Raw genomic sequence first — 27,989 nt, forward strand, 5'->3', positions numbered from 1 at the left:
AGCATTTCAGAATAATTTTAGGGGAGGAAATCCAACTACAACCAGAATGTCTACCATAGTTCACCCCTCTTTATAACACAATTCGGGTTAACTGTCAACTGTCATAATTCATACATTTTGCAAGTCTGACTACATTTGACTATATGTACATGGCTATTTAATGTCCAAGAGTCAAATGAACTGTATGGCACCATCTTTAATAATGCGTTCACACATACTACTCTCTAATAACCAGCTCTTCTCTGGCTGCAGCTGCGGAGTCGGTTGGGAATCAAGTTGCAGGATGTTCGCTTGATCAGAGTTCTATTAAGTCAAAAGGCACTGTTTCAGTTTGCTGCTTTAGTTGACAAAAATATATAATATCAAATGGATAAAAGTCTAACTCTGTGGGAATGTTGACTCAGTGCAAAGAATCGTCTGTGTTTATATAGATATATATGTTCATGTGTATATAGAGCGAGATCTTAGATTTCAAGGTACGGACATCACAGTAAAAAGACTATAGTATATATAGCACTGCCTTAGATATTTGTCAAATTGCAGTCTTGTCCAGGAATACATATAGTTAATTCTTCTTGATATAATTAAATAAGACATAAGTGACTGGCCATGAGCAGAGTGCAGTGTTGTCTGAGGTAGTGGCACCTAAGGTGGGATTATACAGCTTTACCATACATGTGCTCCAGTCATACCAACACAGAGCTTAGAAAGCATACAAGAAATATATCGTGTCCAAACACTGTTCAGTCCTCGTGGGGAGCCTGGATTGAAATGAGCCTCGCAATCCCAATTCTCCACGTAGACAATTTGGAAGAGAATGTGTCAACTGCCACTTTCTTTGAAGAGAGAATTCTAGAAAAAAACACTGAGATTTGAAAAGTTTCAGAGCGGAGTTTGAGTATATCTTAATCAGGCTGTCTTCCAGAATCTGAGCTAGATATGATCAAGAGTGCAATCTGTTCATCTCTACAAGCATCGAGTGGGGCCTTCTGACCACTGCTCTTTTTTTTGTTTTGTTTTTAAATATGATCAATGTTCCATGAAGAGACATTATTTAGGATTACGTGCGGAGAACACCCTCGGTTTCCACCCCAAATCTTCAAGCATTCAATGAAATGGGGGTCGGACAACAGCGGAGATCAGCCCTACAGCTCGACGGCTGACAGACGAGGACAACCAACCCAACAGATGTCAAAGGTCAAATAAAGAGGTATTATAGTTACAGTGCAAAAGATGAGAAATTCAAGCTTAATACAAATAAACATAGCACCCAAAAAAAAAAAAGAAAAAAAAAAGAAATGCATGCAATTAACTGAGGTATTCACGTGAATAGGGCTTATTGATACTAGAAGGAAAACACAAACATTTAGGTAAGAAGCTGTCACCAATGTGTCAAAAAAAAAAAGAAAAAAAACAGGCTGGTATCCATATCCCTTGGAACTGACTTCACATGTGCAACCCCATTGCGTCACATCTGCGATAGCTTTGGTGTGTGTTGGGGTGTGAGAACAGTATCTGCTTAATGATTACCTTTCATTTCCTTAACACTGGACTTAAAAGGTGCTGTGTCTTACAGAAGTATCCAATTCATATAAAATCTGCAGCATATTGCCCGGGTGATATGACTTCCTCTCATGTTTTGTTGTCTCAACTCAAATGATTCAGTCAATGGAAAGACGTCCGAATGCTCCAAAAAAAAAACATTGAACATCAGTCAAAACGGACATGCTCATTCTTGGTATTGAAAGACATCGGAACGAAGGTGACGACTTGTCATAATAAACATTGAATATCTCTTTCTCTCTAGATATAGTGATAGATTCTTTACGTTTATATAAGCCATCCAGTTGCCATGGTTAATACATAAGCTACACAAACATGCATCCTCGAGTGCTGTTAAAAATGTAAATTGACAGTAACTGGGAATGTTGAATTCCTATCCGTTTCTCAGGATATAGGGAGGGCCTTAGCAAATAAGGCAAACAGAATCATAAATTGGCTACGTATATGATTTTGGTGTCCATCTGATCACACAATGCTCACCATAACAGACCCTAATGGAATAAGTGCAATAATGATTAAGAATACCATCTCAAGACAGATTTGACAGAGGGGACAACACTGGTCTCTCCCTGGTGGTCTCCGTTAGTCGTGTCCGCCACGGCGGGTAGAACCGCTTTAAACTGGCACTAGTGCACAGGCTGAGGAGTTTAGCGTTTTTGTATTGTTTTTTTTTTTCTTCCGTTTTTTTGATTTACACCTTTGATTTGAACTATGTACAATCTACAATACACATAATACGCATCAGCCTCATATCTCACTGACACAAAGCAGAGGTTAAACAAAACATTAAAAAAACAAAACTAAATAATAATAAACAGTGAGAAATAGACAAAGTGACACCTGACCTTTTTTTTTTTTTAAACACTTTGCTAAATGTTAATAAAGCACTCTTGTGATTACACAAAGCAGAGGAGAGAATGAAAGTAAGGATTGTGTTTGCGCAAAAAAAAAAAGAACAAAAAAAAAGTCCCCATGTGAAATCCGTTGCGGCGGCGTTGGCCCGCCTGTTGAGTTGTGACTCCGCCCCTCGTCGCCACAGTGTTGCCAGGCTGCCTCGGCTGTGTTACAGGGCTAGCGTGGCGCTATACCGGGCTAGCATGGCGCTATACCGGGCTAACGTGGCGCTATAACGGGCTAGCGTGGCGCTATCCCGTCTAGCGTGGCGCTATCCCGTCTAGCGTGGCGCTATCCCGTCTAGCGTGGCGCTATCCCGTCTAGCGTGGCGCTACCCCGTCTAGCGTGGCGCTACACCGTCTAGCGTGACGCTATACCGGGCTAGCGTGGCGCTTTACCGGGCTAACGTGGCGCTATCCCGTCTAGCGTGGCGCTAGACCGGGCTAACGTGGCGCTATACCAGGCTAACGTGGCGCTATACCGGGCTAGCGTGGCGCTATACGGGGCTAACATGGCATTATACCGGGCTAACGTGGCGCTATACCGGGCTAACGTGTTGCTGTATCTGTAGCGAGCGGTGGTTCCTGGCGTCGGACGACGCTGGCGCGAGAGAGAAGCTCAGTTGATCTGGACCTGAGGTTGATTGGCTTTGAGGCTGCGCAGGGCCCTGCGAGCGGCCGCAGACTTGGCGATTCGGTAGCTGCGGCCCACGCCTTTGAACTTGCCCTTGCCCACGACCTCCACGGTCACGCGGACCTTCCCGTCGTACGTTCTCTCCGCAGGGCTGAGGGGGAACATGGGAGGCACGGTTAGAACCCGAGGTGGACGTTTAAGCATTGCGGCGGCTCGGCCGACAGGTAAGGCATAGCTGCATCACCCAGTGTGCTATACAAATAAAGTTTGATTTGTTTTGGATGCACACAACGATTACCTAGGATGATTGTAAAAATATAAGCAGTTTTATGAGAGCCAAACAAAACAATTCAGAGTAAATTCTATTAAACAAGAAGCTGAGCGGGACACCACGGCGGATTCCTCCCCACCTGAACTTGGCCGTCTCGGGCTCCATCTCCAGCAGCTCTCTCACCGGAGAGCGCGGCACATTCGCCGAGAACTTCTCTGCAAGAGGGGGAAGAAAAAAAAGAAGAAGAAAAAGATAAGGAAGAACTTTAGAAGGACTCCTCAGTATGATGTCATCAGGACAGGAAATATGAGAACATTTGCACATCATGGCGAATAACGGGCCTCCCTGCAGGAGCTGCCGCACAATCAAGAGAGAGGGAAATCAAATTGTGGTGTAGTTTCCCTCCATTTGCCGTTCTCCTTACCTATAAGGGGCCTCATCATTGGATAATACACTTGCCACACCGTCTCTAGTGACATCCTGCTATCCATGTAAATTGCGCCGGCTAGCGACTCGAAGATGTCCCCCATGGCCTTGGGGACCTCGATGTCCTCCTCTTTCTCCTCATCTTCCTCGGAACGGCGCAGCTGAGAAAAACACACGTTGATTTGTTAGGGCAAAGAAAATCAGGTGTTTTCTCAAGGGGGGGTTTCACAAATACCGCTCAACATTTTCACTTAGTATATTTGTCATCGCGCGCACGACTAGTTTTGAATTCTGTGACAAAAGAGGGAGACGGCAAGCTGAGGAAAAAATATTTATCTGTGGAAAGACGTATATAAACTTTGAGGAAGTCAAGTCACACAGATCCCCAACAGGCATCCAGACTGTATCTACAGGCCCACATGGTGTAACATGAGCTGCTAAACTCATGATTACAAGGAATCTTCCATGGAGATCATACAGTACAACTGTTTGGACCCAGTACAAGGAAACCGTAAGAGTTTAAATCTTTGTTTGTTGATGTCCTGCTGTATTTGTGCCATTAAGAAGGAATTTTATTTTATTGATTTTATTTCTCTTAGGGTATCCGATGTTGTGCCTTAGGGATAGAAATAGCTCCACTCAAATGGGAGGAGATTCATGCCAAGATAGCTATTTCAAGATAAATTAATTCCAACTGCATTTCCCCCTCAATACTCAAAATCACCAAAACACAAAACAGATTCATAGTCGCTGACAGTCAGAATGTTGATCATATGCAAGAGGGCCCAAAAAGCCAAGATAACATTCCGGCAAATATTTCTTGACTCGCAGCACTAAAACTGGCGAGACAGAGGGGAGAAAAAACCAGTAACACACAAACCCAACACACACACAATCTCCCATTAGCACAAACCCAACACACACACAATCTCCCATTAGCACAAACCCTACACGCACACAATCTCCCACTAGCACAACCCCAACACGCACACAATCTCCCACTAGCACAAACCCAACACACACACAATCTCCCACTAGCACAACCCCAACACGCACACAATCTCACACTAGCACAACCCCAATATGAACACAATCTCACACTAGCACAAACCCAACACGCACACAATCTCACACTAGCACAAACCCAACACACACACAATCTCACACTAGCACAACCCCAACACGAACACAATCTCCCACTAGCACAAACCCAACACACACACACACAATCTCCCACTAGCACAACCAACACGAACACAATCTCCCACTAGCACAAACCCAACACACACACAATCTCCCACTAGCACAAACCCAACACACACACAATCTCACACTAGCACAAACCCAACACACACACAATCTCACACTAGCACAAACCCAACACACACACAATCTCCCACTAGCACAAACCCAACACACACACACACAATCTCCCACTAGCACAACCAACACGAACACAATCTCCCACTAGCACAAACCCAACACACACACAATCTCCCACTAGCACAAACCCAACACACACACAATCTCACACAAGCACAAACCCAACACACACACAATCTCCCACTAGCACAACCCCAACACACACAATCTCACACTAGCACAAACCCAACACACACACAACCTCACACTAGCACAACCCCAACACACACACACTCCCACTAGCACAAACCCAACACGAACACAATCTCCCACTAGCACAACCCCAACACACACACAATCTCCCACTAGCACAACCCCAACACACACAATCTCCCACTAGCACAAACCCAACACACACACAATCTCCCACTAGCACAAACCCAACACACACAATCTCCCACTAGCACAAACCCAACACACACACAATCTCACACTAGCACAAACCCAACACACACAATCTCCCACTAGCACAAACCCAACACACACACAATCTCACACAAGCACAACCCCAACACGCACACAATCTCCCACGACAAGACGCAGCCACAAAACCACTCACGCCACCTAACAACGAGAACCACTCACGCCACCTAACAACGAGAGCGCCACCTAACAACGAGAGCGCCACCTACCTCGGAGTCCATGCCTTGCATCTCGTTCTTCTCCAGCTGGAATTGCACAAAGTCGTCGATGACGTGGAAAAGCTCGGGCGACACCGCCTTGAAGTACTTGTGGTAGTCGTACTTGACGGCCAGCGAGGCGAAGATGGTGTTGTTGACGAGGGCCGAGCGCAGGTCGGTGAGCACGCCGGGCGAGTGCTGCCGAGGGTCTTCGTAAAGGTGCTTGGTTATGAGGTAGTCTAGGATTGCATCGCCGAGGAACTCCAGCCGCTGGTAACAATCTGAGGGCGAGGGAGTGAGCCATGTCAGGAAGAGGACGGATGAATTGTAGAGCAGCCGGACCCAAAGTAAGCACACTGGAGAGCCACCAATGACACTCGATTCCAACGTGGCAGTATTACAACAGTATTGGATTGACGGAAAATTACTGGTTACTTGAAACTGGATGGAAAGATCAGTAGCTGTAGTGGCAGAGTCAGAGTAGGAGATTGGGAAGAGGGAACAGGCCCCAAGTACTGTTATTTAAAAAAATAAAAATAAAATAAAGATATATATAACTGTTACATATATCTGTTTATATGTTTTATATCTGTGTCTGTGTGTATACTGTGCATAAAGCGGCAGTTGACGGATGGATGGATTTGAAATGAAACATTCAATATGTGCTTTAAGTGCCGACATTCAACTTTAATTTGAGGGTATTTACATCCAAATCCGGTGAAGGGTGTAGGAATTACAATATTTAATATGCGGAACCCTCCCCTTTTTTAAGGGACCAAAGGTAATTGGTCTTTTTTTGAAAAAAATATTTTGGTTGCAAATCCTTTGTAGTCGATGACAGCCTGAAGTCTGGAACCCATATACATCACCAGACGCCGGGTTTCGTCCCTAGTGATGAACTTATGTGATCGGTTCCTGCTTGTTCTTTGGGCGGTCTTGTCTTCAGCAAGTGACATGCACGCTAAGCTGGATTCAGGTCAGGTGATTGGCTTGGTCATTCCAGAACATTCCACTTCTTTGCCTTGGAAAAACTCTTTGGTTGCTTTCGCAGTATGCTTCGGGTCATTGTCCATCTGCACTGTGAAGCGCCGTCCAATGAGTTCTGAAGTATTTGGCTGAATATGTACAGATAACATTGCCTGAAACACTTCAGAATTCATCCTGCTGCTTTTGTCAGCATTCAATAAATACAAGGGAACCAGTTCCATTGGCAGCCATACATGCCCACGCCATAACACTACCCAGGGTTTTTCCTGCGTAGAGGAATTTTTGGCGCCCTCAAAAGAGATTTTAGCCAGAGCCAAAGGAAAATCACCAGTGCCAAAATGCTAAAAATTGAGATCAAAAATAGCAATTCAAATCCTCTCCAAATGTGTTGGATAGTTTGTTTCAAGTGCAGCCCATCCCTCTTTCTTGCATTGTCCATGGTTTGGACCACTAGTAATCAAGATCATTAATAGACAGGTTATCAGTATCTTAAACATTTTGGCTTCATATCCATTTTGTGTCATGTCGGGAGATTTCCAGCAATTGTGAAAAGTGAGCTCAGTCAGAACAACAGCGAATAGGTCTAATAAAGGCCTATACAATATATGGTGGTAGGCTACTCGGAATAAAACAAAGGTTTCCCCACAAAAAATAGTGCACATCACCCCCCAAAGACCCATTCTGAGCCAGGAGACCTCCTGACTACCACCATCATGCTTCACTGATGAGCTGGTATGCTTTGGATCATGAGCAGGTCCTTCCTTCTCCATACTCTTCTCTTCCCATCATGGTCCAAGTTGATCTTTGTCTCATCTGTCCACAGGATACTGTTCCAGAAGTCTACAGGCGTTCTTTTAGATGTGTTTGGCAAACTCTAATCTGGACTTCCTGTTTTTGAGGCTCACCAATGGTTTACATCTTGCGGTGAACGCTCTGTAATTTTCTGTCTTCTCTTGATTGTTGACTTTGACACAGATACGTCTACCTCCTGGGGAGGGTTCTTGATCGTCATGTTTTCTCTCTGATGAGTTTGTTTTGATTTGTCAGCCTGGTGACGGCTTGCTTCACAGATAGTGACGGCTCTTTGGATTTCATATTGAGAGTTGACAGCAACAGATTCCAAATGGAAGTCCCACACTTGAAATGAACTCTAGATCTTTTATCTGCTCCTTGTAAATTACATAACGAGGGAATAACACACACTTGGAACAGCTGAGCAGCCAACTGTCCAATTAGTTTTGGTCCCTTAAAAAGAGGGGGGGAGGGGACGTATAACGTGGTTTGTAATTCCAACCACGTTCACCTGATTTGGATGTAAATACCCTCGAATTAAAGATGAAAGTCTGCACTTAAAGCACATCTTAAAGGAGAATGCTCGTTTTTGACAACCTGGACCTTATTTACGGCATATTATACGACGTTTGACTCACCGAGATAACTTTGGTGTAATTCAGAGGCCTGTAGAAGAAATTTAAAATCCAGCGCGAGCCAGTATATCCATGTAATGGCGGCGGACGGGGCACTGAGAATGCAGCTTCTAAAAAAATCTATTTTCTCCCGCGAAACGGTTGTTTTCATCAATCTGTCTTTATGAATCGCTAGTTGTGCTTACATAGAGCGAGGGCTTGTTGTGGTTTTTCACATGCCTCTGTAATATGATCTTTAGAAACGTCTTTAGAAACGAAATAGCTTCCCCACTTGCTCCAGCACGCATGCGCACAGCGCGCAGACTGGCTATTCTCCGTCTGTAGGCTACACTCACGGCTCACATTCTCTACGCTACGATCGGCGTCCATCATATTCCAAGTCATCTTCTATATCCTCAAAATCTGATAAATATTCAGGCATATTGCACAGAATATTCCAGGCACCAACAAGTCGATCGTAGAGTAGAGAATGTGAGCCGCGAGTGTAGCCTACAGACGTAACGGAGAATAGCCAACATGAGATATAAACACACACACATAAACCCTTTTGAAAGTATGCGTCTGCAGCCTCACCTGTAATGGTGTTGTAGTGATAGGAGGCGTGTGTGAACGCCTGCAGCAGATAGGCCTTGTTCTGGAACGTGTAGTTAATCTTCCTCTCAAAGTTGTCGAAGCCGGAGATGAGGTGGCAGAGCGTGCGCTCGGCGTCCGGGTGGTCGAACATGCAGCGCGGCGGGATCTTCAGCCAGCCGTACTGGAGGTCAAGGGTCGTGACCTGGGCGGTCGTGACCTCGGTCGCGTCCTTCACGCTCTTCCTCTGCACCGGCAGCACCTGTTTGAAAATGAATAAATGAATGAATGAATAAATGAGAATGAATAAATGAATGATAGTTCCCATTGAGCACCTCAGCCAAAAACACACAAATATGGCCCGTCTCCATTTTGAATTCACTTTTCTAGGTGACCCAACACTGATCCTGTGCTGTCCGTTTGTCATGTCATCTAGGGATTAAACTTAGTCCTTGGGGGTGTTTCACAAAGCTGGCTAACTGAGTAAACATGACTTTTGCAATGAGTAAAACCTGAAAACTCTTCATATCTGGAACATTACTGAAGTCACAAGTTGTTCTATTTTATATTCTTTACCTGTACTGGTTTATTGTGTTTAATTTTAAATTATATTATTTGTGATGATCTTATAGTATAACATTGTTTTTATTGTTGCTGCTTGTTGTGTAATCTCGGCTACATTGAAAATGAGTGCCTGCCCCTCAATTGTATTCCTGAGAAACTAAATAAAGGTGATGATGATGAAGTAAAAAAAATAGCTTTCCGGGTTTTCACTTTGTGCAGAAGTCAGACTTACTGACCAGCTCTGTGAAATCCACCCCCCCCGGTCAGGTAAAGCACCCCCCCCCCCCCGGTCAGGTAAAGCGTGGGCGTTGTCGGGCGGCGTCACCTTGAGTCCGAGGGAGCAGAGGAACATTTGGGCGGCTCTCTCGCCGCAGCTGGTGAGGTAGCAGCCCAGCAGCGCCTCCACGCAGTCGGCGATGCTCTTGTCGGCGATGCACTGCTCCGTGTGCAGGTCGTAGGAGATGGACTGCTTGCCCAGCTCCGCCCCGCAGTTCTCCTCCAGGGGGTTCCAGAAGCCCACCACGAACTCGTCCTCCTCCCCCGCCTTGCTGGGGTCCAGGTAGCACATGGCGTCCCACGAGCTGTAGTCGAACTCCTCGGCGGCGCCGCCACTGCCGCCGCCGTCCGAGGTGTAGTGGGCGGCGGCGGGCGGGGGCGACTTCTTGGGGGGCTTCCACTCGTAGGGGGGGTCGGCGGCCACGGAGGGGGGCGGCGAGGACACGGTGGCCGGCGTGGGCGAGGGCGGGAAGGCGCCGAGGGAGATCTTCTTGCCGAAGGCGCCCGAGCCCATGAGCATGTTGTCGATGAACTTGATGTGCTCCTGGTAGTACTCCAGGTCGTCCTCCATGTTGACCTCGTCCTTGGGCTCGCCCTCCTCCTTCCACAGCAGCTCCTCGTCCTCCTCCGCCTCCTCCTCCACCTCTTCCTCCTCGTCCTCGCTGGCCTTGCCGTTGGCCAGGGGGTCCTCTTTGGCCTGACGGGGGGGGCGGGGGCGGAGGGGGAGAACGTCAGACGGGAAAGAGAAAAGGAGGGATGCAAAGGGAGTAAAGGGGAGAGAGAGAAGGACACAGACACACAGAGGGACAGAAAAGAGAGAGAAGAAAGAGAGAGAGAGTGAACGACAAAACAGCGGAGGACCCGGAAGAGAAGAGACACCGTCAAGACGGATAGTGAGAGAAGAGGACAGATAAAAGGAAGAAAAAAAAAAAAAGGATGGATTACAACCTGAAATGTATTAATGTCTTATCAAAATAAGCCCAGCTAATCCCGCGCCTGGGGCACTTTTGACTCTTAAAAAGATGCGGTCAAGACCTTCCCTGGGATTTGCGGAGATTATAGTCTCAGGGTTTCATTCTAACCGCAGTACTACGCCAGCTGACGGCCCTTTGATGTGTGAGGAGACGCTGACCATCCAAATCTATGACTCATGGCTCTGAAGCAACTCAATATCTGAGGAAAGGGCCCGAACGCTACGTTTATAACCATTTATAACCCTCAAAGTTGACCATGTGGGAAGAAAACGATGCATATTCATTGGGCCTGAATGATAATGTCCCTGTCATTTGATACTGTAATAATACCAGGGATGTGACTGAAGATCTTTTTTAGTGAGGACATACAGTAACACACACACACACACACACACACACACACACACACACACACACACAGACACACACACACACACACACACACACACACACACACACACACACACACACACACACACACACACACACACAATCTCTCTCTTACTCACGCTAAGAAAATGCAGACCATGCAACCTCCCAAAATCAAACATGGCGGTTGACCTCAGCCCGTTTGGACATACACCACTTCACCACTTCACCAGTAACCGGCCAGAGAAACCGTCTCAACAACAACCACGGGCCATATCCTCTCGGTTATTGCCTCCTACTCTTGTACAAAAAATGATCAAAGGAACATCCAACATATCCAACAACTCTATATATATACTGTATAAACAGGGCTGAAAATTAACACCTGCCACCGGGCCAAATGCAGGTCAAATTTCCAATTGGCGACTAGATTTGGGAAGGCTATCTGAAAAATATATATACTTGGCCGGTAGATTTTTTTCATCTACAGTCCCCTTGGCAGGTGACTCACCGTGAGCCAAAAAGTAAATTTTCACCCGTGTATAAATATATATATATACAGACAAATAGAGGCAATATATTGCTAGATTACATAAGCATTTTAGACTAATTTTATAACATAACATATTCAGTCATTTTAAGTTTCCTGTGGGTAACTTATATAGGGAGAATGATGACTGTTGCACATCAGTCTGTCAAAAGAACATGACCCGATCATTACACTGATAGGATGCTGATACATGGTGATGGAAACCCATCAGCGCGAGAGGGAACCCTGCCCTCTTGTGGACAAGTTGTGTAAATGCTCACAAGCACACAACCACTACCGAGAGATTGAGACGGACAAATGTGGGTAAGAGAGCCACTGCCGGGGGGGGGGGTAAGAGAGCCACTGCTGGGGGGGGGGGGGGGGGGGTAAGAGAGCCACTGCCGGGTGGGGGGGTAAATGACCACTGCGCACCTCATCCGAGTCCCACTTGTCGGTGCTGCTCTTGTCCTGGTTGACCACGTAGCCAGGGGGCAGCCAGTTGACCGGCGGGTCAAAGATGGACACCACCATCCTGCTGGGTAGACCCTTCTTCTTCCCCAGGCGGTACAGGTTACAGTTGCTCACCTGGCGTTGAGGACGAAGGGAATAAAACAGAATTGAAAACGGCTCATGTCAGAGTATTATGTAGCACACATGACGTGACCACACCATAGATGTTTTTGCTTGTTTGTTTTTTTAAATCTTTATGGATATCTTGTAAATAAATGCAAATCTAAATAAAAACAGCATGAACACTAGACACTAAAACAATTCCATACATGCATGTGACCATCACTGGAGGTTTGGTCCTGATGCAGGGCAAGGTCATTTCTCAGTTTTTTTTTTATAGATTATGAAAGTGTAAATGTAAGCTTTCAAATGATGTGCCATGCATTGAAATGCATGCAAATATTTGAAGATATGTTTCTGTGAATGTTGGTACACCTGGAATCACTAAGCAGAGAAAAAGGGCTTCAAAGATTCAGAGCTGTTCACACTTCTCACAGGACGTGGACTTTGACGACAGAATATTACTATTTAGTGATCCTAAAACTCTTGTTATATTGAGTGGGTTCTTTGCAACTTGAATTTTTTGTAATATAAATAAAATGGAGAAGTATTTTGCCCTCTAGCGTATTGTGAGGACCGCCTACATCAGGACCCAACCTCTAGTAGCGGTCACATCTTCCAAACACCTCCATTAATTCCCTTAAAGGTCTGTGAGGTGTAGCTCTCCCACCTTCTTGCTCCTCATGTAGGAGAGCCGTCCCTCGTGGGCGTCTGGGTAGGTGCAGAACAGGTAGGTGGTGATGGCGTGCTTGAGGAACGAGTCGCCCAGCATCTCCAGGCGCTCCAGGTTGAAGCCGTCGCTGGCGTTGGACAGGGTGAGGGCCTGCAGGATGAGGCCCGGGTTGGGCCCCAGAGTCTTGGGGGAGTCCCCGGCCACGGGGGTCTCAGCTGGGTCGGGCGAGGGTGCCGGGGGAGCGGCGGGCACCGTGGCCGCCGGGCGGCAGCACTCTGAGGTAGGTTTATTCACGCGTCCTTGGCCCTCGCGGAGCTCTGGTCTACATTCATCGCTGGCCTGGGGCTGAGGCTGGGTCCGGGGCTGGGGTTGAGGCTGGGGCTGAGGCTGGGGCTGAGGCGGGGTGAGAGGGGCCGAGTTGCGGCGTTCGGCGCTCTGAGAGAGCCGCGCGGGAGCTGAGGTAGTGGTTTGTGTCGGTGCTTGGCTCTCCGGCGGCGCGCCGGCCCGGGAGCGTTGGCGGTTCCTGTCGCGTCCCTCCAGGTGCGCTTCGTCGGCGAGGGCGGTGCCGTTAGTGAGCCGCTGGGCGCACACTGGGTCTCGGCCGCGAGGCTCCGCCTCTGACCCCTCGGCATCTTGGGATTTGCGGTCCTCGGAGGGGTCGTGGCCCTTCTCGGGCGGGGGAGGGCGGTGACTACAGGGCTGCTGGGTGGCAGGCGAGTCAGGTGCTACAGTTGGTTGGTGTTTACAGTGATCCTCGCTGTCCTCAGCACAGGAGATGAACGACTTGCTGTCGATAGACCTCTTCCAGCCAAAGTCCAAGTTCGGATACCTGGACAATCATAAATAAAGCGATGAAGATCTAAGCATTTAGTGCTGGCTCAGTTGTAGTTCTTTGGATTTGAAATAATGGGGTTAATTAAGTGCAGACAATCAGCGTTAATTGCCTCCGTCTGGCGGATACGTTTTCAGCCGCGTGTGTCCGCTTCCGGTGATTGCGCAATCACAGGGCCTGTGGTGGTGTAGCAGGAAAGCATAGGAGGTCCAATACTGGAGTCCTCGGGTTCGAACACTGACTGGAACATTTTTATTTTGGAGAATGAGTCGTTTATAGAGTAGTAATGTGTGTAGTAAGTGTAGCGTAGTGTTGTTGTGTTGATGTAGAGGAAACAGTTTCGGCTCCTCGACGTTGCATAGATATCCGAATAATAAAAACAGTTCAATGCAGTACAGTACAATACAGTAGAGAAAAAAGGTGTGTATAAAGTATGTTAATGCTAATAATTATTTCATTTCATCATAAATAATTATTCAAGAAAAAAGATTGCTAGTATCGGTATCGGAAGATTCAGGTATCTGAATCGGAGCGGAAACGAAAAACCATGGATCGGTGCGTCTCTAACTGGAGTCTATAGACTGGACAGGCCGTCATAGACTGGACAGGCCGTCAGACTGGACAGGCCATTATAGACTGGACAGGCCATCAGACTGGACAGGCCGTCATAGACTGGACAGGCCATCAGACTGGACAGGCCATCAGACTGGACAGGACGTCATAGACTGGACAGGCCGTCATAGACTGGACAGGCCGTCATAGACTGGACAGGACATCATAGACTGGACAGGCCATCATAGACTGGACAGGACATCATAGACTGGACAGGCCATCATAGACTGGACAGGCCGTCATAGACTGGACAGGCCATCATAGACTGGACAGGCCGTACCTGAAGTCTGGGGGCAGCGTCTGGGCTCCCACGCCGGCGTCGCTGGCCGTCTGAGCCCTCAGCTCCTCGGCCGTCAAGAGGCAGTGAAGGCGGTAGAGGATGCTGGGTAGACACACAGCCTTCCTCCACAGGGAGGCGGGGATGGGGTGGATGGCACACAGCTCTGGGACCAGGATCTGCACCGGAGGGGAAGGAGATACACAACACGTACTGAGGCCAGTGGAACAACAAAACCCTCTGCTGAATGCACTTGTTTGTTTGTTTGTTATTGTTTGTTTGTGTCAAAGAGAGGAGTAGCTGCTGTGCCCACTGTTCACCTTCACCCATAGCCGTTTCAATACAACTCTGGGTTTTTCCTGGCTCAGAATGGGTCTTTGGGGGGTGATGCGCTAACATTTTTGGGGAAACTTCCGTTTTATGAAAATGCTTAAGATACTGATAACCTCTATGAATTATCTTGATTACTAGTGGTCCAAATCATTGACAATGCAAGAAAGAGGGATGGACTGCACAACAGGATTTGAATTGCTATTTTTATTCTCAAATTGTAGCATTTTGGCACTGATTTTCCTTTGGCACTGGCTAAAATCTCTTTGGGGGGCGCCCAAAAATCCTCTATGCAGGAAAAACCCTGCAATTGCACCCAGCCCTGCCAGAGGGCGTCGCCCCCCTCTAGACATCACCTGTTTGTTCTGCAGACTCTCCCATTTGGCCTTCCTCTTCTCCGCGCTGCTCAGGGGCAGAGCTTTGCCCTTCTGGTTCAGGTGACGAGGGGTTAACAGGTTCAGTCTGCAGGGGAAGGACGGTACACACTCGATCAAAATACAATCACTACACACACCTGGAATACAATGAGAAATAAACAGCCTAAGAATTCACTCAAAAGCCCAAAAATATGATGCTCGGGATTTTCACCAGAGGTGCATTAAAAGACAAAACCGGAAAGCTAAACTCAAATCATCATCATCATCCTCATCATCATTAGGGAGTGACCTGGAGGAGGTGTGGTCCACGTCCAGGAGGGGCTGGTTGAGGTTGGACAGGTCCAGGTTGTACTTGGTTTTGTAGTACTCGGCGAACGTCTCGTACTCGGGCGACGGGAACCTGCTGAGCGGCGTGAGGTCCGTGTACACGTCGGCCACGTAGAAGCGGTGCGGCTGGTCAAAGTTGCGATACCTGGGTGGGGGAGGGGTTTGGGATGAGGTCACACATGGAGACAATTTACCAGATTTACAGTCACGTCCATAGATATTTAGACATTGACAGAATTTTGTGCTCTGTACATCACCACAACGGATTTGAAATGAAACAATCAGAATGTGCTTTAAGTGCAGGTTTCAGCTTTAATTTGAGGGTAATTACATCCAAACCAGGTGATCGGTGTAGGAATTACAAACTATTTTATATGTGGTCCGCCCCCTTTTAAGGCACAAAAATTCATTGGACAAACTAACAATCATGAATCAAATTGTCATTTTTTATATTTGGTTGCAAATCCTTTGGGCCTGAAGTCAAACCCAAAACAAGCCCAAATAAATACATTATAATACATAATAAATTTGCATATAATGACGTCATGCGCTCCTCGCCTATTAAAAGTCGATGCATCAGAGGTGCAAAGAAAGTGTTTGTACAATTGTTGTCTACAGGGAAAATGCCCGTATGAGTGTTTGAAAGAATACGTTTTGAAAACGGGACACAAAACCAGGGTCCATTCTCAATAAACAAACCTTTATTTCGTGAATTTGCATATAGCGTCATAAGTAGGACTAGGCACTGACAAGTTTGGTTAAAACGAAGAGGTGAACGTAGTCAATCTATAACCGGTTAATCTATAGTAGCAGGCAATTCGATCCGAAATATAGATTTGGGCCTAAATATAGAAGGATTTTTAATCTATCGGAATGTAGTGAGGTGACCGTACCTTGGAATGATGACGGCGTCTTGGTAGTCCTCCAGTTTGAAGTTGAAGGGGTTCTGCTTGGTGTACTGGGTGGTAGGAATACCAACGCGAGCCTCAGACTTCTCGATGTCCTCCATAAACTTAAAGTCCAAATCTAGAATATTGGAATCGTCAACTAAAAGAAAAAAAAAAAGAAAAAAAAGCAATGTCAGCAATACAAACTGAAGCTCAAGAAACTCCATTCAGCTCCTAAGTTCCCATCTTATGACATGTTTATTACATTTCCTTTTAATCAAGGTCTTCAAACAATTGCATCTTGCGCCGAGTGAGACCCTCCTCGTTGAGGCAGCCGAGTCAAGGTTTGCGCACGACCCTTACCGACATTGAGAGGTAGAACGCAGTAGGCGGAGTCGGCCTGCGTGGGCCTGAACTCCAGCGCCGGTTTCTCCAGCCGCAGGATGTGGGAGAAGACGTACTGGTGGAGGCGCGTGATGAGGTCCAGCTGGGACGCGCCGAGCGTGAAGCCAGACTTCTGCAGCTCGATGGAGATGGTCACCTCCCCCGAGCGCGTGTACACTGGGAAGTGAGGGATCTGGGGGAAGAGAGGTAGGTGTCTCTCTTAAGAACTTTTACTTAGGAGAACTTTTACTTGGAAGAGAGGTAGGTGTGTCTACTGGGAAGTGGGGGTATTTGGGAGAAGAGAGGTAGGTGTCTCTCTTAAGAACTTTTACTCGGAAGAGAGGTAGGTGTGTCTACTTAAGAGCTTTTACTTGACAATATTTACTTATGACAGTTGAAAACGTGACCAGCTAGGGAAGGTACTCGGCCTAATCAGAAAGTGCCTGGTGGAAATAACGCCTAAAACGAAGAACATTCATGCACACAAGGCATATGTGTCTTGTATAAAGACAAGTACAACGCATCAAAAACACGTTTGGAAGAAAGAACAACTATCGAAACATCCCTTACCCGAGGTATAGGTTTGGCCGTCAGGATGCCGAAGCACCTGGTAGTGTCCTCGGGGGGGTAGAGCTTCCTCCTGCGGAAGTTGAGCTCGTCTGGCAGAGGCGTGGTCAGGACCATGCCGATCACGTACAGGTAGTAGGACTGCTCCGGCACCGGGTAACTGTCCCGTAGACACTCAGGTATCTGGGGACACATGCACACAGAGAGAACATGGCAATCTCAACTGATACAGTATCCATCCATCCATCCATCTTCATCCGCTTATCCGGGGTCGGGTCGCGGAGGCAGCAGCTCCAGCAAGGGGGCCCCAGACATCCCTTTCCCTAGCAGCATCAACCAGCTCTGCCTGGGGAATCTTTAACCGCTCACAGGCCAGTGTGGAGATGTAGTCCCGCCACCTAGTCCTGGGTCTACCCCGCGGCCTCCTCCCAGCCGGACACACCTGGAACACCTCCCTAGGGAGGCGCCCAGGAGGCATCCTCACTAGATGCCCGAACCACCTCAACTGGCTCCTTTCGACGCAAAGGAGCAGCGGCTCTACTCCGAGTCTCTCCCGGATGACTGAACTTCTCACCCGATCTCTCAGGGAGACCCCAGTCTGATACAGTATACGGTTTTAATACCTACGGTGTAATACTCCCTTAAGCTAATTTAGGAACTATGTGCATTTGCGACCTTTGTTGATAGACAAAGAAAACACAGTGATGTAATGACAAAGACATATAGGGGCCTTGCTCCTGACCGATGTTTGTAGCTTTGACCTCTGACCTCCGCTAATGCAGGGTAGTAACTCAGAGGCTTATCCAATGAAAGGATACAAAATCCTGTGAATATCCTGTCTTAAAAAGATTTTGAAAAGAACTTAACTACCTAATCCTATCCTTTGTTTGCTAGACTAGAGGGTCATTCAAATTGAGTGAGACTAGAAGTACACTGGTCAATGTTTAGAGTGCTTAGTCAAATTAAAATGATCTTGTTGCCCTTCATACAAAGCACAGCTCCACATCAGAAAGGAAATGTCAATGAGAGCCCCCCGGAGAAATTGAACAAAGGTCCTCTCCAGAGATATCGATGTAAAGTCCAATAAACACGATGTTTAATCCAAAGGACACCACTTTCATTCCGTTGCTCTTTTATCCAGTATCATCCACAACCAATAAGCACATAACATAGCCAGCCTACTACCCGACTCGAACTCTACTCCTGCCACGCAAGCGTAACCACTAAGAGGCGCTTACTTTACCGTAAAGAACATAATATAGGAGCAATATGTTAACAGCCGGCGCTACCGGTGAACGTACGGTAGGCTACCCTGGTAGTGAAGGGGAGTGTGGTTCAGAGCGGCGACTCACGGCTTTCGGGTAGCACTGCCGCCTCTTGGTGGAGCCCGGTCGGCCGGGGACGCTGGTCTCCTCCTCGTCGTGGAGGTCCAGCTCCTCCTCGTACTTCACCGTCTCCTTGCCCACCGGCATCAGGTGGTCGTCCAGCTCGCCTGGTTCAGAGAGGGGGTGCAGAGGGCGTGGGGAGGGAGGGAGAGGGAGGCGAGAGACGTTGATGAATCCCAAAATAAGTTGTGGGGTGTATCGGTTGACAAACTTTTTTTTTTTTCTTTTCTTGTTTGCGATTGTTACTTTTTACCTATTTTGTGAAGCTTCTCACAACACAGTAGTGCCACTGCCTTCTCTGCCAGTCTTGCACAGTTCATCGTGGGCCCCTGCGATGAAGAAGAAACCAAAGAAAAAAACAGTTGACGATGATGTAATGTGTCATCATCAGACCAAAGCACCGTCTCAACCGGATCGTTTCTAAAAAGCTCCAGCGACCGGCCCACCTTGACGGGCACCCGCAGAGGGGAGTTGATGGGCAGGTACAACGTGGACTGGTGACGGCCGTCTTTCAGCTCTGCCGTCTTGCACTTGGGCGCCAGGTGGGTGAAGGGGTCACTGGGCAGCCGGGCGCAGTACCTGTAGCCCAGGGCGGAGAGGGGTCATAAACACACCATCAACAGCAGGGAGAAACATCTCACAATCAGGTTTATTTGCCGCGTTCCTCACGTACGAGGAATTTGACCAAATTTCTGAATAAAAAAAGTTAGATAATCAAAATCTAAAAATGCACACTAGATAGAAGTGAAGCAATAAGGCTATAATGAGGCTGTACATGGTTATGGATAAAGCATAGACTATATATGAGACAATATGTACATGAGTTAAAAGGCTAATGTGTTATAAAAAGTATTATGAAAAAGACGTCCTCGAGCACAACCCAACAGAACAGTGGGCTTTACAGGAGTCCAGAGACCCCGGGTGTTTTGGGGGGGTCATAGTAGTTGCACATACCTGTTAGTGCTGCACAATTAATCGTGAATTAATTGAAATCGCGATTATGACCTCCGCGATTAATTAATCGCAAAAGGCCGCAATTAATGTGATTAATAATTTCTCTTTTAATTGAGTGTGCTAGGACTACACGGTCGAATCACAGGCGCTTATGCTGTCTGACCAATCACATGCGTTCCCGCTGAGTGCGCTGTGCACAGCAATTTCACTGAGAAGACAGATAGCAGTAGGTCAAGACAAGTGTCACAAGAGTACCTGCAGCCGTGAGTAGTGACAAAATGAGCGAAAACGAGGTCAGTGAGTTAGTAGCAAGAAAGGGATCAATGTCTGTGATTTGGGAGCATTTTGGTTATTATATATTAATATTATATTAATCGCAATTATTAATCGCAATGACCATTTTGAAGCAAATAATCGCAATTTTTTTTTTTGTCATAATCGTGCAGCCCTAATACCTGTTGATGTGTCCTATGGCTGTGTTGATGGTGACCCGGGGACTTCCGTCTTCAGAACGCAGCACGTAGGGCGGCAGGATGTTGTCATCATCCAGCACCTGCTCCACCTCAAACTCGCTCACCTCCGATGACTTGGAACACTTGTTCCTCAGTATCTGGACAAAGGAAAATTAGATTAAGGATTCCTCTCCTCTCAGAACCAGCTTTGTGGGGACCTTCTATGCATGTTCAAATTTCAACCGACGGTTGGGATGTCAACTGAACGGCCATCAAATCAACTCAAATGGTTTAAGAACAGTTCAGAAACATGAAACCTTCACAGACATTGGGCCTGAGGAACATCTACTGGAAAACCGTCTCTCTAGGTCACCTTCTCTATGGCCTTGTAGGTCTTGAGGTCCTCCTCGAAGGTTTTGGTCCTCTCGCTGTCGGCCAACATGATGTAGTTAGAGACTGGCGCCCTGGCGCGGCCCTTGGACTGCACGTAGGACCGGTACTCAGTGGGCAGGTCGAACCGGACCACCAGGTTGCACTTTGGGATATCCACGCCTTCCTCCACAATACTGGTGGCGATGAGCAGGTTGGTTTCGTGGGCCCGGAATTTTCTGAGGACCTGAGCAACATTTTAAAAGCGCGTCAGACATCATCCCCCTCGTTGATTCCGTTTTACTGACTCATAAATAAGGAACGTCATCAGTCAAGAAGAAAATGTCGGCCGGTTCCCACCTCCTCCTGTTTCCTGAACTCCACCTCCATCTGTTTGTTGCGGGGCTGGTTCTTGCCGATGCTGTGGCCCGTGATGAAGTTGCTGCTGATGTAGGCCAACTCTGGGTCCTGCTTCCCCGCCTCCTTTATCAGCCTGAGGAGAGAGAAGACGCTGTGAGTTCTGAAATCACTGCTCTGATGCATCTTCTACTTCAAAAAGCAATCTGAGGTTTAACACACATCTGACTAGAGAGAAAACAAAGAAAGTTATGTATAGAAACATCCAAGATTCTCTTATTCGTCACATGTACAGTAATGAACGGTGTACAGTGACAGTGAAATGCTGCTGCCGGCTCCAAGATTATGCTACAGATAAACTCTAATACTCAGTTCCAAATTTACAAGTTACAATTTACAAAAACAAAATTTACCATTTCACAAATTAACACAAATTACACAATAAACGGGGATGAGATAAGTAAGGGTCTGGATGGATTATGTACATTAGGATTTGAAAAAAAACAAACAAAAAAAAGTTTTTGTTTGGTTTTCTACTTCTGACCAGAAATGAAGTAACACCAGAAATGAAGAAACACCAGAAACGAAGTAACACCAGAAATGAAGTAACACCAGAAACAAAGTAACACCAGAAATGAAGTAACACCAGAAACAAAGTAACACCAGAAATGAAGTAACACCAGAAACAAAGTAACACCAGAAATGAAGTAACACCAGAAATGAAGTAACACCAGAAATGAAGTAACACCAGAAATGAAGTAACACCAGAAATGAACACCGGAAGTAACACCAGAAAAGAAGTAACACCAGAAACGAAGTAACACCAGAAATGAACACCAGAAACGAAGTAACACCAGAAACAAAGTAACACCAGAAACGAAGTAACACAAGAAGTGCGCCGACCACGAAACCTACCGATTCAAGACCACCGCCGTGTAGCGCCTCTCCACGAAGATGATCCCGCACAGGATGTTGGTGAAGGGCGAGGGGAAGTTGGCCTCGGGCTTCTCCTTCACCTCCACCTCCTCGTCTTCGTCCTCGTCCTCGGAGTCGCTCCAGGAGACGTAGTTGTCCTGGTTGCGGTTGTTGTACCATTCCACGCTCTCAAACTGCTGGCGCTCGAAGGGCTTGTACTCGTGGAGGATCTCCAGCAGCCGGATCACCTGGGGGGGGGGGAGACGGAAACAAGGCTGAGTTTCAGAGCAGCCATCACCGCTGGGTCTGGGTTTCACTTTTTGGGCGCGCTGGCCCAAAAAGTTCAGCTTTTTTCAACTACAAAAAGCCTAGAGATCACGGCGCTATAGCGCTAAAAAGCGCTTGGAACTCAGCTCTCGTCTCTATAGCGCCCTAGAGCTCATTACCCATTGTAAACAACGAGAAAACCGCGTCAGCTCTAAAACACAGCTCGCCGGTGGACACACACCCTAACATGTGAAAACGGAGTGATCGGCAGGGTCTTTTTATTGCCCCCCCCCCCACACTCCCCCTCCTACCTTGGGAGTGACGAACTTCAGGTCCAGCGAGGCGGGCGAGAAGTGCTCCTCGCAGAGGGCGTGCACCTTGCGCAGGATGGTGTCGGTGAAGAGCAGGAACTTGCGGTTGAGCTCCTCCTGCTCGTGCTTGATGTATTTCTGGAGCTCGCGCACCATGACGCCCGCCGCCTTGTCGGCGCACCACGGACCCAGGACCAGCAGCACCGCCCGGCAGTCGCTCAGAACCTGGAGAGTCGGGGTGGAACCAGAACCGCTATGATGATAAACCGCCATGAATTGAATCAAATTTTATAAAATTATCATTAAAACCGTGTTTGATTTCTGCCCTTTGGAAAAACTCACTGTAAATACTGTCCAACATCAACCAAAGTTTGCACCTGTTTAGATATGAAGGTGGGGTTGCGGTCGTCACGCGCCACTCGTATGTTGCAGTCATTGAGGAAGAGGAGGGCCTCGTCCAGCTCCTCCAGCAGGCGTTCGGAGAGGCCGCTCCGGTCCAGGTACGGCCCACAGTCCAGCACCACCTCCCTGGGCTGGGACGCATATCTGAACCACACACACGCACACACGCACGCACACGCACGCACGCGCACACAAACGCACACACGCACACACACACAAACGCACACACGCACGCACACACGCACACCCAGACACACAAACACACACGCACACATTACATAACCATACATACAGGCAAACAGGAACACAGCCACACAGCCAAAGAAGTTCTTAAACCTCGTCAACGTTCCACCAACCTAAAATCTCCTCTCAACCTTCCACCAACATCAACACCCAACCTTGTCCCAACCTTTACCCAACCTAAACCCTCATCACGATTAAGTAAACCTCCGCAAATCTACAATCACTAGCCCAATCAACGCTACCAAGACACGTACTAGCCGATGTCGCCGAGCAATGGGACCCATGCCCACCCCCCCCCCCCCCAACCCTCCCATTGCTCTCTGTAAAGCGCACTGTGTTGCCTCTGTGTATGAAATGCGCTATACAAATAAAGTTTGATTTGATTGGATGTGCAGCGTCCACACCTGTCCAGGACGACGAGGTCAGTGGCGGTCTCTGCGTTGCTCCGCAGGATGCGCTCCAGGTTCTGGATCTTCTGTTCCAGCTCACACGGGTCGCACTTCCCGTTCAGGATCGAGGCGGTGAGACCCAAGATCCGAGGGCTGCAGGGAGAGCCCTCACATAGCTGGAGAGACCAGAGGGATGTTAATACACATAGCTGGAGAGACCAGAGGAAGTAGGGATGTTAATACACAGTTTGCGGAAGTTTACACACGTATGTGCTGCGACTAAATAGTTCTATGCTAAATATTTTAAAAAGCCTTTCCAGATTAACTAGAATCTTACTTGATGGCGAATTATATGTCAGAACGCAAACTAACACCTCGGTGAGTTTCTTGTCTTTGAAATTGAGAGTTTAACATGTTTTTTGAATGATTTTTCATGGTGCCCACCCACATCCATTGTATGACCAAAACGGTGGTAGAGCAATTATCAGACTTTCTCAAAAGTGCAGTCAATGTTTTGATCTGAACCATTGTATATGATCATAAGTAACCTTAAAACAGGGCTAAACATGCATTTTCCCTTTACTATTCCTTTAACAGTTATCGATTAATGAAATTCCTTGAAATTTGCCACCCTAATAGGAAGGGATTGGCTCAGACAGTTGCCTACAAAAACCCATATCTTTAACGTACGCCATGGTGTGGTTTACATGGACAGTTGGGTTACATAAATATCTGGACATTGACACAGTTCATCATTTTGGCTCTATACACCTCCACAATGGATTTGAAATTAAACAATGAAGATGTGCTTTAAGTGCAGAATTTCAGCTTTAATTTGAGGGTATTTACATCCTAATCAGGTGAATGTGGTAGGAATTGCACTTAAAGAATCCATTGTGGTGGTGTACAGAGCCAAAATGATGAAAAGTGTCAATGTCCACATATGTATGGATCTAACTGTAACTGGATCTAAAGTATCTTGTTTCCTTACAATGTACATTTCCCATATTTAGAGTAAATTGCTTTCAAATACATAATTCCTTATACTATGAAGAGAAGACAAAAACAAATTTGCTGCCAATACATTCAGCCTTGTGCAAACAATTGCGTACACACACAAACACACACACACACACACACACACACACACACACACACACACACACACACACACAGATGAACGGACACGCCTTCTAATTTCCAAGATGCTGGATATAATGACTACTCATCTCTCCACGCTCCTTTTCACATAACGATTGTCATACGGGGACTCGATCGGTCCACGACTGTAATGCATGCGTAGAGTGTGTAATTTCACCTTCATTATCTCCCGGTAGGGATGGTCTGTGATTGCCAGGTGACATTCGTCAAACACCACAAGGTTGATTTTCGATAGTGGCAAGATTCCATTCTTCAGGACATGCAGGAAGATGTGGCATGTCATTACGAGCACCTGGAAGAGGAAGGACATTTAGACAGGGGGACAAAAGACGACGAGGGGAGGAATATCTCAACAAGACAGCCTGAAGTCAATCACAGAAAAGACATTGTCTTTATTTTGTCATCTGTCGAAAAACCGGGCTACATCAGTAAAAGATTGCGCTCATCTCGGCAATCCAACGACCACCTTGTCTGTATTAAGTGTTATAATCACCCGTAGTTCCTGGAATAAATTATTTTTTTCCCTGTGACGCTGAAGCCCACCTGATTTTCGACGATGTCTCGGCTCCAGCGGTCGTCGGTCCATGTGGAGGTTCTCTCTGCGCTGGTGTACTCTCCCACTTGGAGATCAGAGTGGGTCCGAACAGTAGCTGCTTGCTGAACCACAGACGCTGCTGCGCAACGAGAATAGGTGTGTGTGTGTGTGTGGTGGGAAGGGGGGGGGAGAGAAAGACAAGGAAGCAGAGGATAAGATGCTGTCTGATGATGGTGACCCCAGACACATGGTGACACTGAAGAAGGCCCCCGGCCCGAACGCTTGTTCCGCAGCATGCCCGTGCTAAGAACTGGGTTAAATACACTGTTGATACTATCCGTGAGTGCTGGATAGGGCTGGGTATCGATTCGAATTTCAAGAATCGATTCGATTCTGATTCACAAGGTTCAGAATCGATTATCACGATTCAATTCGATTCGATATCGATTTGGTTAGTGTTACTAAAACCTTTTTTTTTTTTTTGCTGTTACCTTAATAACATGGCTGCCAAGTTATGCAACACATTAATACTAGGGCTGGGTATTGATACTGATTTCCAAAAATGAATGAATGAATGATTGAATCAATTAATGAACTATTCATTCCTTCATTCATTCATTAAATAAAAGATCGATTTTGGGATTCATGAATTCATGCGCGCATTCTCCTTGTTCTACCCCAGACACATACCAAGGCTTGAGAACACGCTGACTTTGGTACATGGGAATATAGGGAGACATAAACCAGAGTTAAAGCCTAATTTATACTTCAGAAAACGGCTCATGTCTCGTGGCTCTTGGTTGCCATGGAATGGAAGCTAAAGACAATGCCCAGGCATTCCATTCCATGGCAACCAAGAGCCATAAGACATGAGCCATGAGCCGTTTTATGAAGTATAAATTAGGCTTTAACTCTAGTTTACGTATCCCTATATTTAACAAATGCGCACTTTCTAGTAGTCAACTGCTCCGCGGCTGAGATGGTGACTGTCATGGGGAAGCGGAGGGCGGAGCTACCTGCGTTAACCAGGAAAACCGTCTTCTTCCCGTTTGCTTGGAAGTCACCCCGGATTTGGTGGGAGAGCTCCTTCGTCAGGAGTACTGCAATAAATGTCTTCCCTGAGCCAGTATTCAAGCAGACGATAGTATTGTGTTCAAGAGCTGCTTCAAGAAGTTCAACCTGAGAGGGCAGACAAGGGGCGGGACTATTACAAACACAGCAGATCATCAACCAATCAGTGACAAGCCGTGTACAAGCGCCGGGGGGAAACATCTACGCCGGCTGCCGTATCGTAATAAATAAAGCTTTGATTGATTGATTGATCGTCACTCGCCTGATATTTCCTAGGCGTGTAGATGTTGTCGTGGATGGCCTCCTGTTGCCACGGGAGACCGAAGAAAGGCCCCATGGGTGAGGAGGCGGGGGTGACCAGCTGTAGGCCCGCCATGCTTCACGGTCAGGAGGAGCACAGGGGGGAGGCAGGGGGGGGGGGGGCCGCGTCCTCCGCTTGTCCACTCTTTATCTCATTTCGTCGTCCTCCTACAGAGCTTACTGTCGGAGAGAGAGAGAGAGAGAGGGAGAGAGACAGAGAGAGAGAGAGAGAGAGAGAGAGAGAGACATGTTGTCTGAGCTGATCCGGTAAGCTTTGTCGTATTGCGTTTGGATTTCGGGAATCGCTTGATCCTTTTGCCCCAACAAGGGGGGGTGGGGGGGTAGGAGGGGGGGGGCTTGGGTAAACTGATTGCGCTTCAGTAAATGCACCCATATGGTGCCGAGGTGGGGAAGGCGCATTGCAGAATCGGTTATAGTACTGCATGTAAAAATACAGTAAAAACGCATGTCTGATGAGACGTTTGTCTGTCTCAAGTGTCATGACTATTCTCAGCACGACTTAGGGGGTCATGGTGAAGTTTGTGGAGGAGATCAAGTGCACATCCATAAACGCTCACTGCCCACTGAGGTATAAGGTCATAGTTGGAACTCTAGCCACTGGACTGAAACTATGTATAGGTACAGACAGGGCTGAAATTAACACCTGCCACCGGCCAAATGCAGGTAAAATTTCCAATTGGCGACTAGATTTGGGAAGGCTATCTGAAAAAAATATATATACTTGGCTGGTAGATTTTTTCATCTACAGTCCCCTTGGCAGGTGACTCACCGTGAGACAAAAAGTTAATTTTCACCCCTGGGTACAGACCACCGACTATAAAAGGTGGGTCAAACTGAATACCATGTTGTCTGACCAGCGAACATTGACTGCGAAAGCGTTTCTCCTTGACTGACCCAGAATTCTGTATGCTGTTTGACTAAACAAATGTTGACTGATCTACGATTCAGTTCCGGCAAACTACTTTCCTCATCGGCCATTGATTCTTCAATACCCAACAATATTCATCATATATGAGTGTGAAAGTAGTATACTCACAGGTAGGTTCACAGACTGTGTGAGTGAGCGGGCAGCATGTACTCTGGGCCTCATGTCCAACGCTCCACAATCAGCTCACGATATCGCCCGCATCTCTCAACTGAAGGGGCTGCTCAGAGAGAGAACAACATTCATTTTTATATTTAGATTTTATAAATGTTCTTAGCCGTTGGACAAAACATACTCAAGGAGGATCGTCTCGTTGAGAGGGGTCAAGGAAGAATTTTTACAGCTCACTTTTCTGGCCCTTGGGTGATACTGTTTTTTTTTGCTTCCCTCTGGAATATGTAGGGGTGGGTCGTATGCCCACCTCCCTTGTTCTCTGTAAAGCGCTTTGTGTTGCCTCTGTGTATGAAATGTGCTATACAAATAAATCTTTCTTTGATTGATTGATTCAGTCCTACTTGCCGCTGGAAGTGTCATGGGATCAACCAAGCTCAGAATCGTGCATGTTGAATAT

At 47.1% G+C, this 27,989-nt stretch overlaps 1 protein-coding gene across 1 annotated transcript; it reads right to left on the reverse strand.

Annotated features, from left to right (window-relative positions):
* Positions 1-3,075: 3,075 nt before the first annotated feature.
* On the reverse strand, positions 3,076-26,548 carry dicer1 (dicer 1, ribonuclease type III; the record flags this gene model as incomplete). The annotated part of the gene is made up of 29 exons (XM_084438342.1): positions 3,076-3,241; positions 3,501-3,576; positions 3,786-3,948; positions 5,842-6,110; positions 8,817-9,075; positions 9,703-10,350; positions 11,958-12,110; positions 12,766-13,119; positions 13,249-13,597; positions 14,493-14,668; positions 15,176-15,281; positions 15,486-15,668; positions 16,417-16,570; positions 16,774-16,987; positions 17,365-17,544; positions 18,714-18,853; positions 19,000-19,075; positions 19,193-19,325; positions 20,156-20,310; positions 20,526-20,768; positions 20,882-21,014; positions 21,794-22,041; positions 22,372-22,596; positions 22,749-22,917; positions 23,421-23,581; positions 24,724-24,858; positions 25,110-25,240; positions 26,118-26,280; positions 26,435-26,548. The coding sequence occupies 29 exons, from the start codon at positions 26,546-26,548 to the stop codon at positions 3,076-3,078; spliced, it is 5,676 nt and encodes a 1,891-aa protein (XP_084294468.1).
* Between the last annotated feature and the right edge of the window lie 1,441 nt (positions 26,549-27,989).

Source organism: Borostomias antarcticus (genome assembly GCF_949987555.1).
Source record: "Borostomias antarcticus genome assembly, chromosome: 5".
NCBI lineage: Eukaryota > Metazoa > Chordata > Actinopteri > Stomiiformes > Stomiidae > Borostomias > Borostomias antarcticus.